This window comes from Nycticebus coucang, chromosome 6 (genome assembly GCF_027406575.1).
Source record: "Nycticebus coucang isolate mNycCou1 chromosome 6, mNycCou1.pri, whole genome shotgun sequence".
NCBI lineage: Eukaryota > Metazoa > Chordata > Mammalia > Primates > Lorisidae > Nycticebus > Nycticebus coucang.
Window position 1 is genome coordinate 67,652,679 of NC_069785.1, and position 25,139 is coordinate 67,677,817.

Genomic DNA, 25,139 nt, shown 5'->3' on the forward strand with positions numbered 1-25,139 from the left:
TTTTACTTGGTTTTAATAATACCATTAGGATGAGTTGCCAGGTCTGGCCCTGGACGGGGATGCGCAGGCATTGGGCAGTGCTCAACAGTCACTGGGCACAGGCCACCAACTCCTCCAGGGCTTGCTCTCGGTGGTTGCCATGTACCAGCAGCACCTCCTTGATCCGATCCTGCTGGAAGCCCATGTCACTGAACTGTTCCCAGAGGCGTAGGAACTCCCCTGCCTAGGAAAGAGTGTCAGAGGAGGGCGCTGGGGGCTCTGCAAGGGTAGCCTCAGCCCTGGGGAGCCCCCATCCCAGTGCCTGCAGTGCCTGGTCTCAACAAGCTATTGTCCCCCCAGCCAGGGACCTGACCCTGGGCAGCACCTTCCTCTCCCAAGGAAAGAAGGCCCAGCCTGGCCATGGGCTCTGGGGTGGGGGCAGGAAGAAGATGGCTGCACAGTGTGCCCAGAGCATGTGCAGCTGGGGCTGTCTCTGTGCCCCAGACACAGCCGGGACTCGAGATGCAGCCTCTGCCTTCCTTCCTCCTTTGACCCTAGTGCTCGAAACTTCACCTTTCCACCCTCTCTCCTCCTGGGCATGTTGCCCATGCTTTTGTCCCCCTCTGCCCCTGTGAAGAGCTGCTCTGCAAGTTGTACACAGGACTCCAAGCATCCAGCAGGCACTTAGAATTTAATATTGGGCACAGCCCTGTATGCATTCTGGATGGGTGGCAAACTCCCTGATTTCAAGCATCTTGGCACTGCCTGTGGCTGCTATCTGGGTGTCTGACAGAGTGGGCATTCAGTAATACTTGTGTTGATTTAGTTAAATAAAACAAGCCCCTGCTCCTCTTGGCCTCCTGTCTCTTCCCCACCTTTTCTGGTTCTTCTGTTCCTCCTGCTTTAGCTCCTTCCCCCCGGGAGTGAGCAAGCAGACTTTTTCCTGAGGGGCCCACAGACTGGCTCTGTACCCTCGTCCCTCTCATCCCCTGTGACCCTGGCAGGAGGCCCTGCTGACCTGCCTCTCGGAGAACTGGAACATCTCCATGGCTTCCTCCACCAGGCCTTCCTCATAGCCCTGACACAGCAGCCGGTCACAGGCACTGAGGTAGCTGAGAAACTGGGCGGGAAGGGGGCAGAGAGGGAGGGGTGGTGAGAAGAGTGGCAGGGCAGCAGGTGGACGGGCACTCCAAGGGCCTGAGCTCAGGGCCAGGCTAACTGGGCAACCCACCTCGTGCAAGGTGGCTCCAGAGACCTGTGAGCCAACAGAAAAGGAACAGAGGCCTCTTCTGACAACCTGGGGACAGGTAGACACTGGGTCCTTACCAAGCTAGGGGCTGCAATCCAGGAAAAGTCCTATCAGGGTGGGATAGAGTGTTCCCAGAACCTAAGTGGGGAGCAGGACAGGCTTCAAACAAAGCGGTGTCACCTACCACCCCAGCATTCCTACACACCTGCACCACGCACCCTCCCTGGTGAGCACTCACTTATATGAAGGTACCTGTTTACCCATCCACACTTGTGCACTCCCGCCCCTCCCCCGGACACATCTGACATATGGGACTCTGTGAGCACCTATTGTGCAACAGTCCCATCCCAGTGCTGGAAAGAGGTGCAGAGAGGATCCCATAGGGCTGAAAACCTGTTAAAGTCCTCAGGGGCTACTTTACCCTTATAACAAGCTGCCTCCTTGCCAGGACTCAAAGCCCTGCTCACCTGCCCACAGCCTCAGCTCCTCCCTCACCCCTCCAGGCCTCCGCATATGCAGCCCCCTCAGCCAAGCCCAGACGCTTTCCCCTTCCTTGTCCCTCAGTCCTTGTCCCCTGTGCTTCCCCCGTACAGCACATCTCACTCTGTAATTGCTTCCCTTAAGCTTCTCATCTTTCTCATCCACTAACTTCTCCTTCTACAAGGGAAGGCTTATTTTAGTCTTATTCACCACTGTATCTCCAGCACCCAGTATGGCAGGAGAAGAAGCTCAATAAATGTATGCTGTGTTTATAAAATGAAGAACTACATTAAGGAACCCACAGCTTAGTGGGGGAGATAAACCAGATACGGGACAGTATCAGTGCCAGGCACATCAAGGCAGGATTTATAGGCAGTGGGTGCCAAATGAAGTCTCCCGACTGTAAGAATTATGGATATGTGAGGAAAAGGAACTGGTTTCTGCAGACCTTCAGAGCTAGGCTGAAAGCACAGATCATCTAGACTAATCATTTTCTAATTGTTTTAGCTCCTAAACTATTTGCCCAAGCATAAGGAAGCTTCAACAGGAATAGGATAAGATGAGAGGTGCTTTGGGAGAAGTGGGGCCAAGAGGCCTGGGAGCCTAGAGTCCAGCACTCCTGCCTGGACATCTAGACCTTGCTCTGAGGATGTTTTGAAAAATCACTCACCCAAGACCAAGTTAAGGAAGCTGAAGTCCAGGTTAGCAAGGTGGCTTGCCCAGGGTCCCAGAATTAAGGGCCAGGTCACTCACCCAAGACCAAGTTAAGGAAGCTGAAGTCCAGGTTAGCAAGGTGGCTTGCCCAGGGTCCCAGAATTAAGGGCCAGGTCACTCACCCAGCCTCTCAGTTAATACCTTGCCCATCAGAGGGATCAGCTACTAGAGGATGGGCTTTGAGCTGGCTTGATAGAGGACAGGATTTCTGAAGGGGAAACCTTCACTTTCAGGAGGGCAGGCAAGGCAGATGATGGGTGCTTCCCTTACCTGTGGCTCACCTGCAGCAATGGTTCTCAGGAGCTTTAAAACTACTGATGCTGAGGCCTCATAGCTCCCAGGTTATGATAAAAATTGGTCTGGGGATAGCCTGGGCATTGGGATTTTTTTATAGCTCTCCGGGTGATTCTAATGTGTACCGAAGAATCACTGAACAGGGACAACTGACCTCAGCCCATACCACGTCTGGATATCAGAACTATCTGCAGATGGTTTAAAAATATAGGCCCCTGGGCCCACTTTGGATCCACTGACTGGACCCTTCAGGAGAGGGCCTGGGAGTCTGCATTTTAAAGATTCTGCTGCTTAGCCTTCTGGCAGGAATGAAGGAGTGACAGACAAAGCTTATCTTTTGTGTCTCTTTTCTCTCCCTGACTTTAACTGCCCTGTCTTCAATACCTGAAGTCCTCCCTCCCAGGCCATCTGATGTTTATCTTGGCCCAAAAGGATTTACTGCAGTGTGTCCTTCAATGGGAGAAGGAATCTGACCGCACAGGAGTAGAATTTCACAGAATGAAAGAGATACTTATTTGGTGGGAGAGGAGAGATGAAGTCATCCAAAGGCCCCTTGGGCCTACCCTTCAGGCCTGACACCTGACTGCCTGCTGGAGAAGAAGACCACCCAGAGATCCAGGGGACCAGCCAGGTGGTTAGTCTATATCTGAAAACATAGTGTTCCCAATGCAGTGAAATCTGTCCAGCCCACCCACTGGGAGCCCAGTACCCTATGCTAACTCTGACTAATCTTCAGACCTCCACCATGATGGTCTGAGACTTCTGCCTTGTCATAGGGCCTGTAGGCACTTGAAAGGCATGTCAGAGCCCACTATGGACCTGGCCCCTCACAGCCCTCTTGGCCAATTTCTTGGCTTTTCAGTGGCAGCTGAAGGAAGGTAAGAGCAACTTTAGATCTGCTCTTAAATCTTGTATCAGCCTGGAATGCTGTCCTCGGAGGTTCTCACACAGAAAATGAGAGGAAAAAGCACTGCACCACCAAGATTCAGAGTTAGGCCAGTCTGGCCTCAACCTTGTTGCTGCCATTGACTGGCTATATGAACCTCTCTGGTCTCAGATTCCTCATCAAGAAAGTAATAGCAATCAACTGGGTGCTGCAGCTCATGCCTGTAATCTTAGCACTTTGGAAGGCTGAGGCAGGAGAATCTTTTGAGGCAAGAAGTTTGAGACTAGCCTAGATGATACTGAGACCCCCATTTCTTCCCAAAATTAAAACATTAGCCAGGTCAACCCTTTGGATGGCTCAAGCCCAGGAGTTTGAGGTTGCAGTGAGCAATAATGATGCCATGGCACTCTAGCCCTGGCAACAGAGTGAGACCCTGTATCAAAAAAACAAACAAACAAAAAAAAAAAACAAAACAAATTGGCCAGTTACAGTGGCTCATGTCTATAATTCTACCACTCTGGGAGGCTGAGGTAGGTGATTGCTTCAGCTGAGCTCAGGAGTTCGAGACCAGCCTGAGCAAGAGCGAGATCTCATCTCTACTAAAAATAGAAAAACTAGCCAGGTGTGTTATGGTGGGCCCCTATAGTCCCAGCTACTCAGGAGGCTGAGGCAAGAGGATTAATTAAGCCCAGGAGTTTGAGGTTGCTGTGAGCTATGATGCCACAGCATTCTAGTCTGGGAAACAGATGAGACTCTATCTCAAAAAAAATAAATTATTTTTAAAGTAATATTAACCTTGCATAATTGAGAAGACCTAATTGTAGAGTCTCATTACAGGGGGAGGGACTGGTGTGAAAAACTGTATAATAAATGTTAGCAACCCCTCCCCCACTCATTTTAGTTACATGGGGGTCACTATGTTGGAAGTTTTCCTTCAAAACAGGGCATGAGCCATGAACCCAGAGTAGAGCAGAGGCAGGAGTGGGTGGGCAAAGGGGCCAGGTACATTTCTCCACCTCACCCCAACCTGGAAGCAGCACATCCTGCTTTGGCTCGTTTCAAGATCATTGTCCTTCTGCCATTCCTCCCCCAAGAGCAGGAGCTGTGGACCTTAGGGATCTACCATTCAGCAGTCATCAGTGATTATGGAGAAGGTATACAGCCCTTTGATGGTGGGTAAGGACAGAAGAAAGAGGAATAAATGCCAGCTACCCTGGGACTCTTTCCAGCCACAAAGAGTTCTGATGTTTAGAAAACACCACAAAGGGGATGTTACATTCAGGTGGAGTGATGGAAGTGCAGGCAATGGCAGTCAATGTCGCCTCCAAACCTCTCTGCTTACAGTCCTCTCATGCCTTCCTTTTGCCTACTGGGACATTTATCGGATTCTCAGCTCAGCCTTCAAGATACATTGGCCCTCCAATTCCTCTTGTCTTATTTCACCCTAGCCTGCCTCATGCATCTTCTCCTCCAGCAAGACTGGTCAGATCAGAGGCTCCTAAATACTTCCTTCCTGCCCCTTTGTTCACACTGTCCCTCCTGCCTAGAGTATCTCTTCTTCCTTCAAAGTCAGATTTTATATATTCTGGAAGTCCAGCTCAATGCTTGCCACTTCCAAAAGCACTTTCTTTTCTTTTTTATCCAGCTGCAGGAATGTGGTTAATGAAGCCTTTTTTTTTTATTAATATTAAATCATAGCTGTGTACATTAATGCGATCATGGGGCACCATACATTGATTTCATAAACAGTTTGACACATTTTCATCACAATGAAGCCTTTCTTGATCACTAGAACCTTTTTGTAGTAAATTGAGAATGACCAAGAATTATTTGAAGTCCCTCCCATCAAGAGGTGGAGTCTATTTAAATCCGGAAGCCAAGCAAATGACTGTAGTGGTGAACCCAGTAATCCCAGCTACTTAAGAGGCTGCGTGGGAAGATCTTTTGAGTCCATGTGTTCAAGACCAGCCTGAACAACATAATAAGACCTCGTCTCTTTAAAAAATAAATAAATCTGGGATGGTCCAAGACTTGCTTTGATCAATAGAATAGGGTGGAAGTAACTACGTAATTTCAGCCTAGGCCTCAAGAGGCCTTGCAGTTTTCACTCTTGCATGCTTGGAACTAAACGGGCTAGTTTGTTGAAGATACATGGCCCAGGCAACAAGTGTCACCAACCACCAGACCTTGAGTAAGGTCATCTTAGACCATTTAATCCCAGTTGAGTCACCAAACCGTACTCACATTAGAGACCCCAGGTGAGATAAGCTCCAGTTTCAAGGTCACCTAGCTGAGCCAACCCCCAAACTGCCAATCAAGAGAATCATGAGCAAAAAGTGGTTGTTGTATTAAGCTCCTAAATTTTGGGGGTAGTTTGTTATACAGCAATAGATGACAAAAATACCCCTGTTGCATTCATACCCCTACTGCTTCTCCACATCTTGTCACTAATGCCTTTTTAAAGGCCTTTTGGGGGTCCTCATTCCCCTGCAGATATGCTAACATTCTTTGCTTATATTGGGGGAAAAAGTCTGCTTTCAAATATTGGAGTGGCTTAGAGTGCTACCCTTTCAGGCCAACTTGAGTGTCCACCATTCTTCCAATAAACTCTTTGAGAATAGAACCTGGTAGACTCTGTAATATACTTTCCATATACTCATTTATTTAAAGATTTTTGCTTCAAATGCTGAGAGAGCTGGGAGATACCCTTCAGAGATTTCCTTAACGCCACAGATCCACTTCTCCCATGCAATACCTTGTTGAGGCAAGGGTGTAAGGGTCTGACCATCTCAGCCAACCCAGGGCAACTCTGAAGGGCCAGAGATGTTCCAGAGCTGTGGAGGTGGCTGATGCTATCACTGGGCCCGCATTACTGCTCAACATTTCCCTCTACCTACTCCTGCTTTATCCCATCCCTTCCACAGGGTTGATCCCAAGGACCTCCTTTCTTTTTTTTTTTTTTTGTGGTTTTTGGCCGGGGCTGGGTTTGAACCCACCACCTCCGGCATATGGGACCAGCGCCCTACTCCTTGAGCCATAGGCGCCGCCCCCAAGGACCTCCTTACTAAATATCCTGTATGCCAAACTCCATCTGAATCCGTTTTCTGGGGAACCCAACCCACAACACCAGTTTGTATGTACCTCGGTTTTCTCAATATCACCTAGTTGTATATAAATACCCAGAAAGTACCCAATAAATATTCTTGATTAGATGAGTGGACAGGTAAATGAAACAAGAAAGACATGGATGTAGATATGAATAAAATTATTCAATGAGGGAAGTGGTTAGAGTGGCACCATCCAATATGGTAGCTACTAGCCACATGTAGCTATTTGAATTTGAATTTAAATCAATTAAAATTCAATAAAATATAAATTCAGTTTCTCAATCACACTGGCCACATTTCTAGTAACCACATATGGCTAGAGGCCACTGTTTTGGACAGCATAGATATAAAATATTTATCTCATAACAGAAAGTTCTATTGGGCAGCTCTGGAGAGATTTCTTGGCTATTCAAAGCTCCAGCTCCCCTGTATCTGGGGCAGAGGTCAGGACAGGAGTAGAATACTAATACTCCTCAAGTGGGCATGGGGATTCCTGATAAAAAAATCCTACAGAGGAGGAAGCATTCAAGTCTAGAAACTTACAAACCCTAATGATTAAGGCCAGGCTAAGGTTCTCTAAGAGAAGAAAACAAAACTTCCAGTTAAAGATGAAAACCATATGATCACTTACTTGGCTCCAGTTTCACAGCCCCTTGGCTCTGGGTGCCCCACTCACCTGGCCCAAGCTCTGTCTCCCTGTCTTCTGCAGAGCCACAATGGCCCTTTGCAGAGGATATCCCAGGGCCACCACTGGCCCAATGAGGTCTTGCTCCTCCTGGCTCAGGGCCGACAGCAGGTCAGCTGCAGTATCGGGGTGTGATCTGTGTTGAGAGGCTGGGGTGCCTTCCCAAGAGGTGGCAGGCAGGTGTATGGGCTGAGGTACTGAAATTCAGACAGGCTGGACATGTCAGTTACCAGAGGAGGGATACCCAGTTGGGCTGGACATTTAAAAGGTAGCTTTGTTTACCCCTTTCTACACAGAGTAAGGAGCTGATATCGTAGAGGGTTGGAGTGGTGTAGACCCTGCTCTCCACTGTTGCTCAATTTACTCATCTACAGAATGAAGGCAACCAGAGAAGCCACCTCACAGGACTGGTAAGGTCCCACACCTCCTGGACCAACTCTATTTGTCCTCGGTTTTGATCCCCTCTCTTCCAATAGTGTCTGGCAGGAAATCATTGTGCTGCGAACATTCCTTTACCTAGCCTCCCGCTCCCTCAGCTTACAGCAAACCTCTCCCAAAGGGACTCTATAGAGTTCAGTAGCTTTCATTAATCCAACAGACATTCATTGAGCACCCCCTACAGGTTAAGTCTGCTGGGGGGTGCTCTCGAAACAAACAAATTGCGATCCAATCCCTGCCCTAAAAGAACTCAAGTTCCATTGGAAGAGACAGACTGGATAATGACAATGCTTGTGACACACGTCCTAAGAGAGGCAAGGGAGGCACGGAGGGAAACAGAGGGAACTGGGGCATCTGAACAGGGATTACTTCAGGCAAAGGTCTGCGGGAAGGACGGAAGGGCGTGCAGAGTCCTCACCGCGACTGTGGGCTTGTGGCTTCGCAGCGGGGGCATGGCACCGGCCGTGGAGGGCCGTGGGGGCGGCTCTGAGGCGCTGGGGAGCTGGGGCGCGGGCCCGGGTGGTGGCGTGGCTCCGGAGCACAGGCTAAGCGCCCGGGGACCGCGGAAGCAGTGCAGGAGCGCGCCGGGACGGGCAGCCAGCCTGCCCTCGGAGAGCCGCCGCCGCGCCCCCGCCAGCTCCGACCTCAAGGTGCGCAGCACGTCCAGGGAGCACAGGCGATGGCCCCGGACGCCACCCGCTTGGGAGGCGGGGTGGGGGCTCCAGGGGCCCGGCTCTCCCTCGCTGGCAGAGGAGGCTTCTTCATTCTCGTCGTCGTCATCCTGCTCCTCGTCTGGCCACTCTGGGGGCCCAGCTTCTGGGTCTTTGATTGTAACAGGAGCAGGCGCCAGCCGGTATTCGGGACTGACCAGCAAGAGCCAGGCCGGAGGGGCTGATGCGATCCCCAGGTCACCGCACTGGTACGGGCAGGATCCCCGGACCGCGGCCTCCACCCAGAAGAGCGCCCTCCTCTCCAGGCTGAAGTCATGCTGCGGAGAAAAGGCAACGGCGATTTGGGGAACCTAGTTCAACCGGAGACTCCACAGGTCGGGACAATTTCCGATTCTGAACCCTGGGTATCCATCACAGCCCACCGCCGACACCACCCTTTGGTTTTAGCTAATCCCGTGGCCCATTTGTATCAATAACAGTTAATGGCAAACTCTGGCATGAAATACAAAGTGAGGAATTAGTAAATGCTATGAAATCTAGTGAAATCCAATATCTAACTCACTTTGTCAATGTGTGGTTGAACAATAAACAGCTGCTTTAAAATATTCTTCAATAAAACTTGTACTTAGCCAAGAAGCTTTCACCTGACCTCAGCACCTGGTCAGTCCTGGAGCTCTGTGCAGGCAGACAAACCTCCCTATAAGTAATACCTGTCCTGGGCGGCGCCTATGGCTCAGTGAGTAGGGCGCCGGCCCCTATATGCCGAGGGTGGCGGGTTCAAACCCTGCCCCGGCCAAACTGCAACAAAAAAATAGCCGGGCCTTGTGGCGGGCGCCTGTAGTCCTAGCTGCTCGGGAGGCTGAGGCAAGAGAATCGCTTAAGCCCAAGAGTTAGAGGTTGCTGTGAGCCGTGTGACGCCACGGCACTCTACCCGAGGGCGGTACAGTGAGACTCTGTCTCTACAAAAAAAAAAAAAAGTAATACCTGTCCCCATACGCTTTGCTGCCATGTGAGGTTACTTTGGGGCCCAGGAAATGTGATAATTGCTAACCACTGTTGAACTCTACTTAGTTTGTTCTAGTGTCATTCCTATTTTCAGATTAGGCAAATGAGGATCAGAACTTTTTTTTCTTTTTGTTTTTTAGAGACAGAGTCTCACTTTATCACCCTCAATAGAGTGTTGTGACATCATAGCTCACAGCAACCTCCATCTCCTGGGCTTAGGTGATTGTCTTGCCTCAGCCTCCCAAGTAGCTGGGACTACAGGGGCCCACCACAACGCCTGGGTATTTTTTGGTTGGAGTTTGTCCAGGGCCAGGTTCAAACCCACCACCCTCAGTGTATGGGGCCGGTGCCCTACTCACTGAGCCTCACTGGGCCTGAGGCTCAGAAAATTTAATTTGCTGGACAGGTTGGTGTTGGGTGGCTGAGCTGGTCTTCTGTCCACAGTACTACTTTCTCCATCCACAAATATCAGGCCACCTAAAAAAGCAATCTGGAATCCACATAACCTAACTTGAGAGTTTATACATGAAGCAAAAATAAAATATTCTTGTTTCCTACTTTAAAATTAAGAACAGAAAACACAAAACTCCATTGAAAATATTTTTAAAGGGCGGCACCTGTGGCTCAAGGAGTAGGGTGCCGGTCCCATATGCCGGAGGTGGCGGGTTCAAGCCCAGCCCCGGCCAAAAATCACAAAAAAAAAAAAAAAAAAAAAAAAAAAAAAAAAGATTTTTAAAAATTTAAAGGCAATTTTCTCTACCATCAGCTAAAGAGAGAGATGCTCTGAGAACTGGTGTTTGGGGTGAGGGACAGGTGACAATCTCAGAACTATTAAGGCATACCTGGAGAGAAAGAGCCCAAGAAAAAAAGAGATATTCAGTGGGTTTAGAGGAATAAAAAGATACGATTCAATAAAATACCAACACTTGATTTTGGAACTAAGCAAGATGATTCTAAAGTTCATGTGAAAAACAGGAATAGGTAGAAAAACTCTGGGGACAAAAGTATAAATGAGGGTAGGTGGCTGTACTAGCTGTTAAAATATGTTATAAATCCTCAATAATTAAAACTAGGGTACTGGCAAAGACAGATTAAAGGTACATAATAGAAAGTCCAGAAATAGACCTTAATATATGGGAATTTAGTAAATAATAAAGGTAGCATCTCAAGAAATAGGAAAAGAAGTGACCGGTCAATAAATAATATTAGCTAGCTAGAAAAAAATATTGGATCCATTCTCACACTATACAAGGAGGAATTCCAAAAGGATAAAAACTTTAAATATATGATGCGAAACCATAAAAGTACTAGGAAAAAACAAGAGAGAGATCCTTTATAATCTCAGATGGACAAAGCCTTTCTTACCTTGGATCAAAATCTAGAAGCCATTTAAAAAAAAAAGATAATTTTACTACTACTACTACTACACACACACACACACACACACACACACACACGGTCTGTGGCAAGGCAAATACACCCCATAAGGTCAAAAGACAACTGACAAACTCACACTCATATCACAGACAAAAGACTGACAAACTAACACTCATATCTCAAAGAACTGACTTCACTAATATAGAGAGTGCTGAGAAATAGATAAGAAGAAAACCTACAGCTCAATAGGAAAACGGGCAAAAGTATGGCAGTCCACAGAAAAGAAAATACAAATGGCTTTTCAACATGTGAAAAACTGCTGAACCTCACTCATCAGAAAAGAAAGGCAAATTAAAACTACACTGATCCTGAATGAAGGACCAGAGATAGTAAGAGAAACATAAAAAAGGAAAAAAGAAAATAGAAAAAAATTATAAAAAAGAACAACGAAGAAAACAACCTACCCTGAGGTTGCCTACCTTTTGCCCGTCTTTGTCTAGTCCAGTGGTTCTCAACCTTCCTAGTGCCGCGACCCTTTAATACAGTTCCTCATTAGTAGCAACGAAAATAATTTTATGGTTGGGGATCACCACAACATGAGGGACGTTATTAAAGGGTTGTGGCATTAGGAAGGTGGAGAACCACTGGTCTAGTCTGATGACGCTTTGTTAGGGAGTCTGGGAGGAAAAGGTCCTCTCGTAACACTGGTTGGAGTGTAAATCAGTATACCCCAAGGAAGGCAATTTGGTGATGTACTCAAATTCAAAAAGACACTAGCATATGGTCATTAGTTTCCTGCAGCATTATTTGTTATGTCAAGACTGGGAACAACAGGGATGTCCATCAAGAGGGAACTAGTTCAGTAAAGTATTGTATGTATATCAATATAATGTAATACTATGCAGTGAAAAAAAACTGAAACTGCTTTCTATGTACTGATAAAGATCTTAAAATACATTAAGTAAAAAAATCAAGAACTGTATATAAAATATTATCTTTTATGTAAAAAAGAAGGAAATGGTTGTATTTGATTATATATGCATAAGAATCTCTGGAAGAATATATTAAAAATGAATAACAGAGGTCACCAGTGAGGGGGTGGAAGTGGGGAACATAGTGGATGGGAAGATATCACAGGGAGGCTTTTCGAGTAAACCAAGGACATGCAAACCGCATGTGGGAAAAACTACCCTTACCCTGTTTTTGTAAATAAAGTTTTATTAGAACACAGCCATAACCACCCATTGTGGTCATATTGTCTATGTCTCTTTCTCCCCACAATGGGAGAATTAAGTCATCACTACAGAGTTTTTTTTACCATTTAGACCTTAACTAAAAATGTTTGTTAACACCTGCTCTACACCATTTTGAGATATATACATTTGTTTTATATTATGTTTTATGTATGTATGTATTATATATGCTATATATATGTTTTAAACAAATTTATGGCTTGGTGCCCGTAGCACAGTGGTTATGGCGCCAGCCACATACAAAAAGGGTGGCAGGTTCAAACCAGGCCCAGGCCAGCTAAACAACTGCAACCAAAAAATAGCCGGGTGTTGTGGTGGGCGCTTGTAGTCCCAGTTACTTGGGAGGCTGAGGCAAGAGAATCACTTAAGCCCAAGATTTTGAGGTTGCTGTGAGCAATGCCAAACACTCTACCGAGGGCGACATAGTAAGACTCTGGGAAGGCAACAGGGTGGAGGTAATGAACTCGGGCTTTGGGATTTGACAGACTAGTGTTGGAATCCTCTGTCTGTGTCATTCCTAAGCCTTGTAGTTCTGTGGGTCACTTGGGTGGGAGCTTTGATTTCCTGTGCTATGATATAGGAATACTTAGCTTTAGCTAAGAGCATCATAAAAAAGAGAGAGAACAAATGTATGCAGAGCACCTAGCACAGGCTGTTCCATAGTGGGTAATAAATGGTAACTGTTGTTTTTCCCTTTAGGCCACTGTATGTTCATCTGACAATCTAATTACCATCTTTAACATTGTTGCTGTAACATAATTTGCATATCTTGCAAGTTCCAAATGCTAGGAATACATCCTGGTGAATTTAGAGGATTTACCAGGGAAGGCTGTAAATCATACACGGAGTCTTTTCTATTTGTTGGTTTGGCCCAGCAGTAAAAGAAGTGGAGTCCTAGGAAGAGCCAGGGTCAGCATGTGGGGATGGCCTTGGCAGAAGGGTGTCCCTTTCTGCTTCTAGGAGAGGCAACCTTCAGAATAACCTCTTAAGTGTGGCTTGAGCTCAACAGGGAGGGAAAAGCTGTGATAATCCAGCTCTACTGCAGGCTTAGTAAGGCAGCTCCTCTTCTGTGCCAGAGTGAGAGCCCACAGCACAGGCTACCAGGGGAGAGTGAGAGCTCCTGCCCTACAGAGCGTGGGCCCCTAAACCTTGTGCTCTGAGCGTTACGAAGCTTTTTTTCAGTTCTGGAAACCTTCGACCTCAGGAGCCTCAGTGCAACTCTGTGGTCTCTAGATGAAGCAAAACCATGCTGGTGTTCTCCTGCACCACCAGCTACTCAGGCCCCTCTGCATACCCCTCCCCAGCCCTCTCCTTCCAGCTATCTGCTTTCTGCTCTGACTTACGACTTCCCTGCACCCTCTCCCTTATCCCCCCCCCTTTTTTTTTTGCCTTCAAACCTTAGCTGTCCTGTCTCTCTCATATTCTGAGTCCTACTCTTAGCTAACATGAAATGATGTGGTGTCAGGAACTGCATTTTAGTCTTGTCATTGCCACTAACTTTACTTTTTTGAGACAGCAACCTCCAACTCCTGGGCTTAAGTGATTCTCTTGCCTCAGTCTCCCAAATAGCTGGGACTACAGGTGCCCACTATAATGCCCGGCTATTTTTTGGTTGTAGTTTTCATTGTTGTTTGGTAGGCCCAGGCCGGACTCAAACCCTCCAGCTCTGGTGTATGTGACGGTGCCTTAGCCACCACTTGAGCTATAGGCACCAAGCCATTGCCACTAACTTTAGAAAAATCATTTCTCTTCTGTGTACCTCAGGTTCCTTATAGGCAAAATGAATGAGAGTCAAACCAGATTCTCACATTTTTCTATGAAATAGCTTGGAGACAATGGAGAGTAAATTCACAAGAGTCTGAGGACCCAGCCAGCCCCAACGGGCCAACACCAGCTCCAATTCTTTGCTTTTTTAAAATCATGCAAATTTTGCATCCTGTCCCATGATATATAAATGAAATAGCCCCCCCACCTCAAATCTTCAGGTAAACTTGACCCTCCAGGAAGTTTAATTGCATTTATTCTGAGGTTACTCATGATAGATGACATACCCATGAAATATGCATATCCCAGTGGGTGGGCCCCAGAAGGCATGAGGTGCATCAAGACTACCTCCAGGGCAGATGAGCTGTGGGTCATGGAATAGTAATCTCTTCTAATGTGTCTTAGCCCAAAGTAGTAATTCTAATGGTGAAATTTTAGACTTGGCAGCAGGTTGGAAGAAATGAATTGGAGCATCCTTGCAACGACTTTCAGTCATTTCACATAGGCAGCCTCCCAATTATCCTAGGCTTAAAAACAAGACCCACTGAATAATCCTCATCACCCAGCCACCAGCCTTCTCCACATTTTCATCTACTGTTTCCAAACTCCATAGTCTATACCAGGGGGGTCCTCAAACTGCGGCCCGCGGGCCACATAAAGTGGTGTGATTGTATTTGTTCCCATTTTGGTTTTTTACTTCAAAATAAGATATGTGCAGTGTGCATAGGAATTTATTCACAGTTTTTTTTTTTTAACTATATCCGGCCCTCCAACAATCTGAGGGACAGTGAATTGGCCCCCTGTTTAAAAAGTTTGAGGATGCCTGGTCTATACAATAGCAGGCCTAGGAAATCAAGGAACAAGAACCCATGGGGCTCAGCCTCAGACCCACAGACCCAGCAGGTAGAGAGACACACTTACCATAGAACCGAGCAGAAGCTCCCCGCAGGCCGGGACACTGAGCTCTGGCTGAGGGAGAAGCTCCGTGTCTATCACAAAGCCCTTGGGCACCTTGAAGGGAACACCGTCAAGGGCATTCATTCTGTCAGAGGACTGTGGAGATAGATGGCTGAGCAGGCCTTGGGTAGGGTGCCTGGTGGCAGGAAAAGATTGTCAAGTTCTGAGGACCAGGCTCAGGCCTCAATGGCCTCACTGCTCTTCTGTGTGTTTACTTAGCTGAGCTCCAAACAGGTGGAAAGGAAAAGTGAGCTAGTCAGTACTGCATAAGGGAGATAATTAATAAAAACAAGAGCATTCACACTGACAGAAATCAACAGTTTCATTGTTTTTCAAAATGTCCACAGCACTTGTCCTAAAGCATTTCATCAAAAGAGTTGTCACCCAAATGTTTAAGAAATAAATAACATTGGCGGTGCCAATAGCTCAGTGGTTAGGGTACCAGCCACATACACTGAGGCTGGTGGGTTCAAATCTTGCCTGGGCCAGCTAAAGGAACAGTGACAACTGCAACAGAAAAATAGCCGGGTGTTGTGGCGGGTGCCTGTAGTCCCAGCTGCTTGGGAGGCTGAGGCAGGAGAATCACTTAAGACCAAGAGTTGGAGGTTGCTATGAGCTGTGACCCATGGCACTCTACCCAGGGTGACAGCTTGAGACTCCATCTCAAACAAACAAAAAAAGAAATAATATCAATGTATATAATCTCTTTCAGAGAACAAGAAAATAAGGAATATTTCCTTTCTTCCTTCCTTTGTTTTCTTTCTGTCTTTTTTTAACATAGGATCTTACTCTAAGTCTAGTTGTCCAGCTGGAGTGCAGCAGTATGATCATAGTTCACTATAACCTCAAACCACTGGGTTCAAGGGATCTTCCCACCTCAGCATCCTGACAAGCTTGGACTGCAAATGCACACCCTATCTGGCTTATTTAATTAATTAATTTATTTATTTATTTGGACAGAGTCTCACTCTGTTGTACAGGCTAGAGTGCCATATTATTAGCCTAGCTCATAGCAACTTCAAACTCCTCAGTTCAAGTAAGCCTCCTGTCTTAGCCTTCTGAGTAGTTGGGACTCTAGGCGCCTCCTAGTTAATTTTTCTATTTTTAGTAGAGACAAGGTCTTGCTCTTGGTGGTGTCAAACACCTGACCTCAAGAGATACGCCTGCCTCAGCTTCCTAAAGTGTTAGTATTACAGGCATTAGCCATCATGCCTGGCCACACCTGGATAATTAAATGGGATCTTGCTATGCTGCCCAGGCTGGTCTTGAACTCCTGGTCTCAAGTGATCCCCTAGCTTCAGCCTTCCAGAGTGTGAGCCTCTATGCCCAGCCTGGAATAGTTTCTAACTTTTTGGAGTTTAGCATAACCTTGATACCAAACTTGCTAAGAAAATTAGAAGCCAATTTCTTGTGAACATAGATGTAAAAATATTAACAAAAATAATATGGCTCATGCCTGTAATCCCAGGTCTTTGGGAGGCCAAAACAGGAGGATTACTTGAGGCCAGAAGTTTGAGACCAGCCTGGGCAACAATATTCTGTCTCTAAAAGAAATAAAAAAATAAGCGGGGCATGGTGGCACACCCCTGTAGTACCAGTTACTCAGGAGACTGAGGCAGGAGGATTGGCTGAGCCCAGAAGTTGAAGGCTGCAGTGAGCTATGATTGTGCCACTGCACACCAGCCTAGGCAAAAACATAAATAATAATTATCTAAAAATAATTATTATTATAGATAGAATAATACAAACCTGACAAGCCGAGTTTATTCTGGGAATGACAGTTTGGATTAACACTCCAAACTCAGTCAATGAGAATAAAGATAAGTATCAGTAGAATAAAAATGAAAAATTATATAGTTATATTAATACATCTCCATAGATACAAAAACATACTTAATAAAGTAAAATGTCTACTTGTGACTTTAAGAAACAATAAACAAATCCTTTTGGCAAATTAGGAATACAAAAGAATTTCCTTAACCTACAAAAAAGGGTCTCTAAAAGTCCTATGGCAAACATCCCAGTTAAATGAAATAGTGAAAGATATTCCCAAGATTGGAAATGAGACAATGATATTCCTGTCATGTCTTCTATTCAACATTGCACTGGAGGTACTGGCCTGTGCTAAAAGGGAAAGAACATAAAAAACAAGGATTGGAACAAACAGAGATAAAACTACTATTTATAGATGACATAATTATATATGAAGAAAATTCAAAAGAATCTATGAATAAAAACTCTTAGAATTAGTAAGGTAATTTGCTAAAGTCATTGGATACAAGATCAATATTAAAAATCAATTATAGCTCTATATAAACAATAAACCTTATAAATATATCCTTTAAAAATCTCATTAGATATTGAAATTTTAAAAAGATATGGGGGCACCTGTAGCTCATTGATTAGGGCGATGGCCACATGATCCAGGGCTGGTGGGTTCGAACCCAGCCCAGGCCTGCTAAACAACAACAACAAAATAGCCAGGTGTTGTGGCAGACTCCTGTAGTCCCAGCTACTTGGGAGGCTGAGTCAAGAGAATTGCTTGAGCCTAAGAGTTTGTGGTTGCTGTGAGCTATCATGCCACGGAACTCTGCTGAGGGTGACAAAGTGAGACTCTGTCTTTGAAAAAAAAAAAAGTAAAAACAAAACATAACAACAAATCACGAGATGGGGAAAGATATTTACAGTACATCTATCTGAAAAGGACTTGCATCTAATACATGGAAAGAATTTATACCAAAAGAAATAGGCCTGGAGGGCAGCGCTTGTTCCGGAGGTGGCGGGTTCAAACCTGGCCCTGGCCAAAAAAAAACCAAAAACTGCAACAACAACAAGAAATAGGCCTGCAGCTGTGGCTCAATGCCTGTAATCCTAACATCTTGGGAGGCTGAGGCAGGAGTATTGCTTGAGGCCAGAAGTTTGAGACCAGCCTGAGCAAAAATAAGATCCCTTCTCCACAAAAAATTGAAAAATTAGCAAGGCACTGCGGCAGATGCCTATAGTTCCAGCTACTCTGGAGGCTGAGGCAGGAAGATTGCTTGAGCCCAGGAGTTTGAGGTTGAAGTGAGCTATGAGGGTGCTACTGCACTCTAACAGGAGCAACAGAGGGAGACTCAGAGTAAAGATGCAAGCACTTCACAAAAGGGTATATTCAAATAGCCAATACATGATAAGTTAACTTCATTAGTCATCAGGGAAATGCAAGTAAAACAATGAGATACTACTATACACATATACAACCATAAATGGTTATTAAAACAGCGTTGATGAGGATGTGGAACATCTGTAACTCTCATACACTATTGGTAAGAAAGCCAATTGGTATCAATCAACAGTATCTACTAAAGCTAAAATATATACAAGAATTAAAAACTTGGCTTGGCACCTGTCGCTCAAGAGGCTAAGGCGCCAGCCACATATACCTGAGCTGGCAGGTTCGAATCCAGCCTGGGCCCGCCAAACAACAATGACGGCTGCAACCAAAAAATAGCTGGGCATTGTGGTGGCGCCTGTAGTCCCAGCTTGGAACTTGGGAGGTGGAGGCAGGAGAATCACTTGACCCCAGGAGTTGAAGGTTGCTGTGAGCTGTGGTGCCATGGCACTCTACCCAGGGTGACAGCTTGACGCTCCGTCTCAAAAAAAATAAAAATAAAAATAAAACCTTGCCAGGTGCAGTGGCTCACACCTTGCAGTTAGGCTGCTGAGTTGGGTGGATTGCTTGAGCTCACAGGTTCGAGACTAGCCTGAGTCAGAGTGAGACCCCCATCTCTATGAAAAACAGTCAGGCATTGTAGCAGGCGCCTGTTAGTCCCAGCTGGAGTCCCAGTCCTCCCTACTTGGGAGGCTGAGGCAAGAGAATTGCTTGAGTCCAAGAGTTTGAGGTTGCTGTGAGCTGTGACACCACAGCACTCTACTGAGGGTGACAAAGTGAGACTCTGTCTCAAAAAATAAATAATCAAATCAAATCAAATAAAAAGAATTAAAAAGTCATTCATATATCACTTCTTGGCCTTTTGGCTGAGCTCAAGCACAGTACTGTTCTTACTTCAGTAATACACAAGCCAGAAGTTTGATTTTTGATACTTTAAACCACATTAAATATTGAGCCTGTTGCATTGAAAAAAAAAGAAAAGGAAAGCCAGGTGCAGCCAGAATCACGCCTGTAATCCTAGCACTCTGGGAGGCCCAAGTGGGTGGTTTACCTGAGCTCCCAGGTTTGAGACCAGCCTGAGTCAGAGTGAGACCGCATCTCTAGAAATTGGCTGGTGTTGTGGCAGGTGCCTGTAGTCCCAGCTACTTGGGAGGCTGAGGCAAGAGAAATTGCTTGAGCCCAAGAGTTTGAGGTTGCTGTGAGCTGTGATGCCACAGCACTCTACCGAGGGCAACAAAGAAAAAAAAAGGAAAAACTCATTCACATAGAATTTAAGCTCTTGAATGCCTATAATATATAATTAAATCTAGACTCCTGGCCACAGTCTGGTATTCTGCAAACAATCAGGATTTAGCAGGCAGTGCCTCTGGCTGAACACAATCTGTCACCCCTGCCAGGATGACACAAAGCCCAGCTTCTAAGGTCACTGTGGTCATCCTTTTCCCCACATGAGAACACCATGTGGAGAGGAAGTGTGAGTAATCTGAGTGCAGAGAAGTCAAATGAGGGCAGGAGGAGGGTAAATCCCTTAATTCCCTCCTCTTCTCCCCCCATCTGTCCAGTCTTGGCAGTGTCTTACTGTGTATAAGATTCGAAAGGCTTCTCCACCCCATGCCTAAAGCAGGTGTCACTGTATATCAGGAAGCAGCTTTTTATGTTGCCTTCATGATACAGGACCAGACAGGTTCTAGCGTAACCAATAATTAATCTGCCCCATCAGCCAGTTCTTGTACAGGGGACGTTTGAGGGTGTTATAGGAGATACAAGAAAGTTCAGTAAGTTTTGGCATTCTCGGATCTATTATTCACATTTTCAGCTATCATTTGAATTCTGAGTTATGGGGAAAGGCCACAGTTCTATTGAGACCAAAGATGAATTGCTCATCTACTTAGCAGGTATAGGGCACCCTTCTCCTCCATCTTCAACCCAGAATCTGCATGTTAATAGGACTTCTTCACTCAGCCCTATTCTTGTTTTGGGGATAACCTAAGGATTTGGGGGTTTTGGCAACATCTCTCTTAAGAACAGAAAGGGCTACAGGGAAAGGTGCGATCTAATTAGAGCATGTTTTAACCATGTGCTAAGTACAAAATGAGAGGTACAGAGCATTAAGTAATAATACTATGTATTCTCCAGAGAAAAGAAAAGAAGAGAAAAGAAGTGCTCTAGTCTTAGGGGGGGTTGGAGAAACTTCAGGAAACAGATGGAATAGTCTATGAGGGAAAGAGTCAGATGGACAGCAAGACTCTATCTAGGGAAGAAAAAACTTGAGCAAGGGGGCAAAGGCAGGAACCTACAGGGCAGAATGAGGGGGTGACATCTGCTTGCCTCAAGTAAATGGTCTGCCAGGAAGAAGTCCGAGGTAAGCCTGAAAGGGTAGATTGGGGTAGAGCTGGGAAGGACTTTGAGCTTTCCACTGAGTGCTGACTATTCAGTAGGTGGTAAAGAAAGCTTGAAATAGGCCTGAGGGTGTAGGGTGGGGTGGGAATATTAAAAAAAACAGGTGGAGCATGCTTCCGCAAACTGTATATAACTCAGGACTTCTCAAACACCAGTCCATGGGTCTGTGCCCATCTGGCTGCATCTGAGCTTGGGCATTGGGAGTGGAGTGGAAGTTGTAGTAATTGGTCTAGGTGGGGCCCAGGCAATGGCATTAGTACTTTCTAGATGACTTCATCCTTACTCATAGCTTCAATTACCTACCAATGATTCACAAATTAAATTCTGCAGTTCTCTTCTGAGATCAAACTCATAAACATAAATGCCTACAAGGCATCTCTCTCGAGATGTCTCAAACTCATCACATGCATAGTGAATTGATTTTTCCCTCTCCAAAACTGCTCCTATTCCTCAGGGTTTATCTCAAGGAATGGTGACATTGAAGTAGGTGCATGAGGACTCACCTGCACACACACACAAACACACACCTCTCCTTTTCCACCACCCATCTCAAAGTGCGCCTCCTCCCCCTGTCCCCTGTCAAGTTTTCTCTCTCATATCTCTGGAATCCAGCCATTTCATGCTATCTCCATCGGAATCCAAGCCCCTATTATCTCTTGGCCAACTGGTCTCTTTATATACTCTATTACTATAATTCTGTTCCACATGCCAAGGCAAGAGTGATCATTTCAAAACACATAACTAAGCCACTTCCTTGCATAAAACCCTTCAATAGGTTCCTGGCTACTTTCAGAATAAAAATAAAACTACTGAAGCTTTTGCAATGTCTCATCCCTGATACCTCTCCTCTGATCAACTGCCATCATGTCTGGGCCCACCACAGAACCTCTGTGTATGCTATTTCAGATACTATGTTCTTCCTTGTCTCTTCCACAACTAATTGAAAGCTGTTCATTTTGCAGAGCTCAGCTAAAACATCACTTTCTCAAAAAAGGGCAGCACCTGTGGCTCAGTGAGTAGGGTGCTGGCCCCATATACCGAGGGTGGCGAGTTCAAACCCGGCCCCGGCCAAACTGCAACTAAAAATAGCCAGGCATTGTGGCGGGTGCCTGTCTTCCCAGCTACTTGGGAGGCTGAGGCAAGAGAATCACTTAAGCCCAAGAGCTGGAGGTTGCTGTGAGCTGTGATCACAGCACTCCACCAAGGGCAGCACTCCACCAAGGGCAGTTTTTTTGAAACTCTTGTCTCAAAAAAAAAGCTTTCCTTGACACCCAAACTTAATTAGGTTTACCTAGCACAGTGGCTTTCAGGAATTTTTCTTTTTTTGGGACAGAGCCTCAAGCTGTCGCCCTTGGTAGAGGGCCATTAACATCACAGCTCACAGCAACCTCCAACTCCTGGACTCAAACGATTCTTCTGCCTCCACCTCCCAAGTAGCTGGGACTACAGGCACCCACCACAACACCCGGCTATTTTTTGTTGCAGTCATCATTCTTGTTTGGCGGGTCTGGGCTGGATTCCAACCTGCCAGCTCAGGTGTGTGTGGCTGGCACCGAGCCAGGAGTATTTTTCATTTTGGGGACTATAGGTGTATACTACCACTCAAGAATTTTTTTACTGTGACCTAACATATGTGGCATGAATAATGATGAATCTCACCACTACTATACGTTACATAGGTATTTTCTACTATATTAGGTTTGGGAAAAAAAAATTCTAATTGGGCGGTGACTGTGGCTAAAAGGAGTAGGGTGCCGGTCCCATTTGCCAGAGGTGGAGGGTTCAAACCCAGCCCCAGTCAAATAAATAAATAAATCTTGCTGCTCAACATTAAAAAAAAAACCAATTAAAAAAATTCTAATTCATAATCTCATAAAATTATGCCTTTCCTTTAAAGCATTCAGCATACTTTTAATGATTGTTGGATTCCTCATAACCTGTATTTTCAGTGAGGTTAGGGAGTATTTGGCATTTTGCTTAGCTTCAACAGGAACTTAGTAAATACTTGGACAATGAAAAATATACATTGGTTAGTGCGTACTTTTCCTTGTAGCACTTATTACAACTATAACTAATGACTAATTATCTGTATAATCATTAAGTTTCTCTACTCTAGACTCAAACTCCACGGGGCAGGAATCCTTTTGTTTTTTTCCTTTTTATGTCCCTAGCATCTAACTGCAGTACCTGGAAAATGGCAAATAAAAAATCATTTCCCAAAAAGCAGTTCAAATCCTGGTGTCCAGATTCTGGTAAGCATGGATTTAAAGTTGAGCAAAGCATCTATTGTTCTGCACAGTCATGCACTCTAAGACCACATGCCTCAAAGACCTCAATCTTTGCTTCAGAGAGTATAAGAAACCAAGTTTATTCCAAAAGGCAAAAGGAACCAAATTCTTCATGGGTGGCCAGAGGTAGCAAGTCAGGAACTGCTGTGTGGACTCTTGTAAAGGTAAAATAGCTCATTATACGGGAATAGTTTACTGGTTCTAAGCATTAAGAACAATTTTAGTTGGAAGTATCATATTTAATCACTATTGCCTAAATCACTACTAATACTTCATAGCATTCACATTCCTTTTATATTCATAGCATATTTATACTTGTTTAAATGGAACAAGATATACTTTGTACTTACCTTGCAATTTGCAGAACTTCCCCGTGGACAAAGCACGTAGAAATGAATTGCTTCAACAGATGGTATAATCCTAGCTAAGCTTCTTGCGTGAATGGCTTTCGAGTGGTTAAGTTAGTTAGCTTGTGTGGGCAGCAAATTCTTTGACATCATAAACTTAGCTACTTGGGCTAAATACCCTTAGCACTAATATTTAACATAACTAATCTCTTTTTCTCATAGCTTTCTAACCTCTCCTGTATTTACCTAATGTATTAAAAATATACGCTTTTGTTAGAGTTTTCCACAGTACAGGGCTTTTCTTCTAGAAAATAAAATAGTCTTACACATAGGATGTGGTTAATCAACATAATTAGTTAACTTTCTGGTTAGTCTATGAATGCTTTTATTTCTCTGCTTTTATTCTTTCATGTTCAATATATAAACAGTGCAGGTAAATGTATAAAAAGGACATGATTTAGAAAAGAGCTAGACTCATCAGAATTGGAGTTCCTAGTTCTGTTAACTGAAAGGAATAAGAATTGACCAAGAATACCAAGCACTCCTATTGTGAGGGCTGTATGTAGTCTTATAAATGGCTTTTCCACTGAAGAGGAACCAGCACTTATTGGAGATTGATTCTAGGTCTGGGGCAGGAAATATACTTGATAAGCTTGGAACAAAATATTGGGATTGTGTGGAAACTCAGGAGCTGAGTTGAAGACGCTCCCATTGGCCAAAGATGAGACAATCAATAAAGGTAACAATGGCCTAAAAAAAAAAAAAAATACAAGATACAAGGTCATAATGATAATTAAAAACAAAATCCATTGCCTACCTTTAAAGAATGGCAGGGAACCAGGTCATTATTTTGAAAATTAGCAAATAAAAGGAATTAAGTATTTATCTCTTACTTTTTCTATATAAATTGTACTCCAGGATAATCACATAGCTGATGGTTAGTTTATCTTCTTAGAATTATTTCAGCTAATAACTGAAGAATAACAATTAAACTCTATTTTTCAATCCCCCAGGGAATTCATGAATCTAGGTCTTATCAGTGCCTGCTAACACCACAGAAAGGGACAACCAAACATTAGTACCTCCTGAATGGACAGACACATCTGTGAAGTATTTGTACCAGAAAATTCCAGCCTAAGGTGGGGGACCTGTGGCTCAAAGGAGTAGGGCGCCAGCCCCATATAGCGGAGGTGGCGGGTTCAAACCTGGCCTCCGGCCAAAAATTGCAAAAAAAAAAAAAAAAAAAAAAAAATTCCAACTTAAATGTTATCAAGCTTCTAGGTCAGTGCTCTACAATGGAAACAGAACATGAGTCACATTATGTAATCGCTCATCCCAAACTAGTCACATTTCAAGTGCTCAATAGCTGTGTGTGGCTACCATATTGGTTTAAACACTAACTTATAAAATGGGAATAGACGGATACAGTATCACAAGGATGCAATTGGCGACACCAAGCCTGTGGGAACCCTTCAGGACAGCGGTTCTCAACCTGTGGGTCACGACCCCTTTTAACAATGAAACTACATCACTGGAGAACCACTGCTAGGAAAACTATTTTGTCAAGAAATGAATTGCAAGAGGAAAAGAAAGAGCAACAGAGTACGAGAGGGCACAAGAGGCAGCAGGAAGGGGATCTGGAGATCATTAGAAATTTAATACACGTCAACCAACTACGTATTCATTGTATTTAGATTAGGACTTGAACAAAATGTAAAGGATTTATGAGATAGGGAAATGTGAACAATGACTGGGTATTTGTGATATTAAGGAGTTATTCATTTCTTTAGATGTGATAATGGTCCTGTGGTTAAATTTTTAAAAAAAAACATCTATAGTGGTGGACATAAAGTTTGTGTTCAATTTAAAATAGTTGAACATAGTAAACTGCACATAAACTTTATGTTCACCCTGTATAGATTAAATAATGTCTGGAATTTTCTTCAAACTAATCCAAACTAATCCAGGGTGAATGGTAGATATATAGATAAAGTAAGATTGGCTATGAGTTGATAATGATTTGAAGTTAAATGATGTATGTGGAAAAAGTCATTATACTCTTCTCTTTACGTTCGAATATATTTGAAATTTTCC

General features: G+C 44.7%; 1 protein-coding gene across 1 annotated transcript; it reads right to left on the reverse strand.

Moving 5' to 3' along the window:
- Positions 1-2: 2 nt before the first annotated feature.
- Positions 3-24,134, reverse strand: UBAP1L (ubiquitin associated protein 1 like). The gene is given in 7 exon segments (XM_053593223.1): positions 3-223; positions 998-1,099; positions 7,386-7,537; positions 7,540-7,591; positions 8,251-8,820; positions 14,824-15,121; positions 23,049-24,134. Coding segments are annotated over 6 exon segments (1,131 nt in total). The 5' UTR covers positions 14,944-15,121; positions 23,049-24,134; the 3' UTR covers positions 3-88.
- Between the last annotated feature and the right edge of the window lie 1,005 nt (positions 24,135-25,139).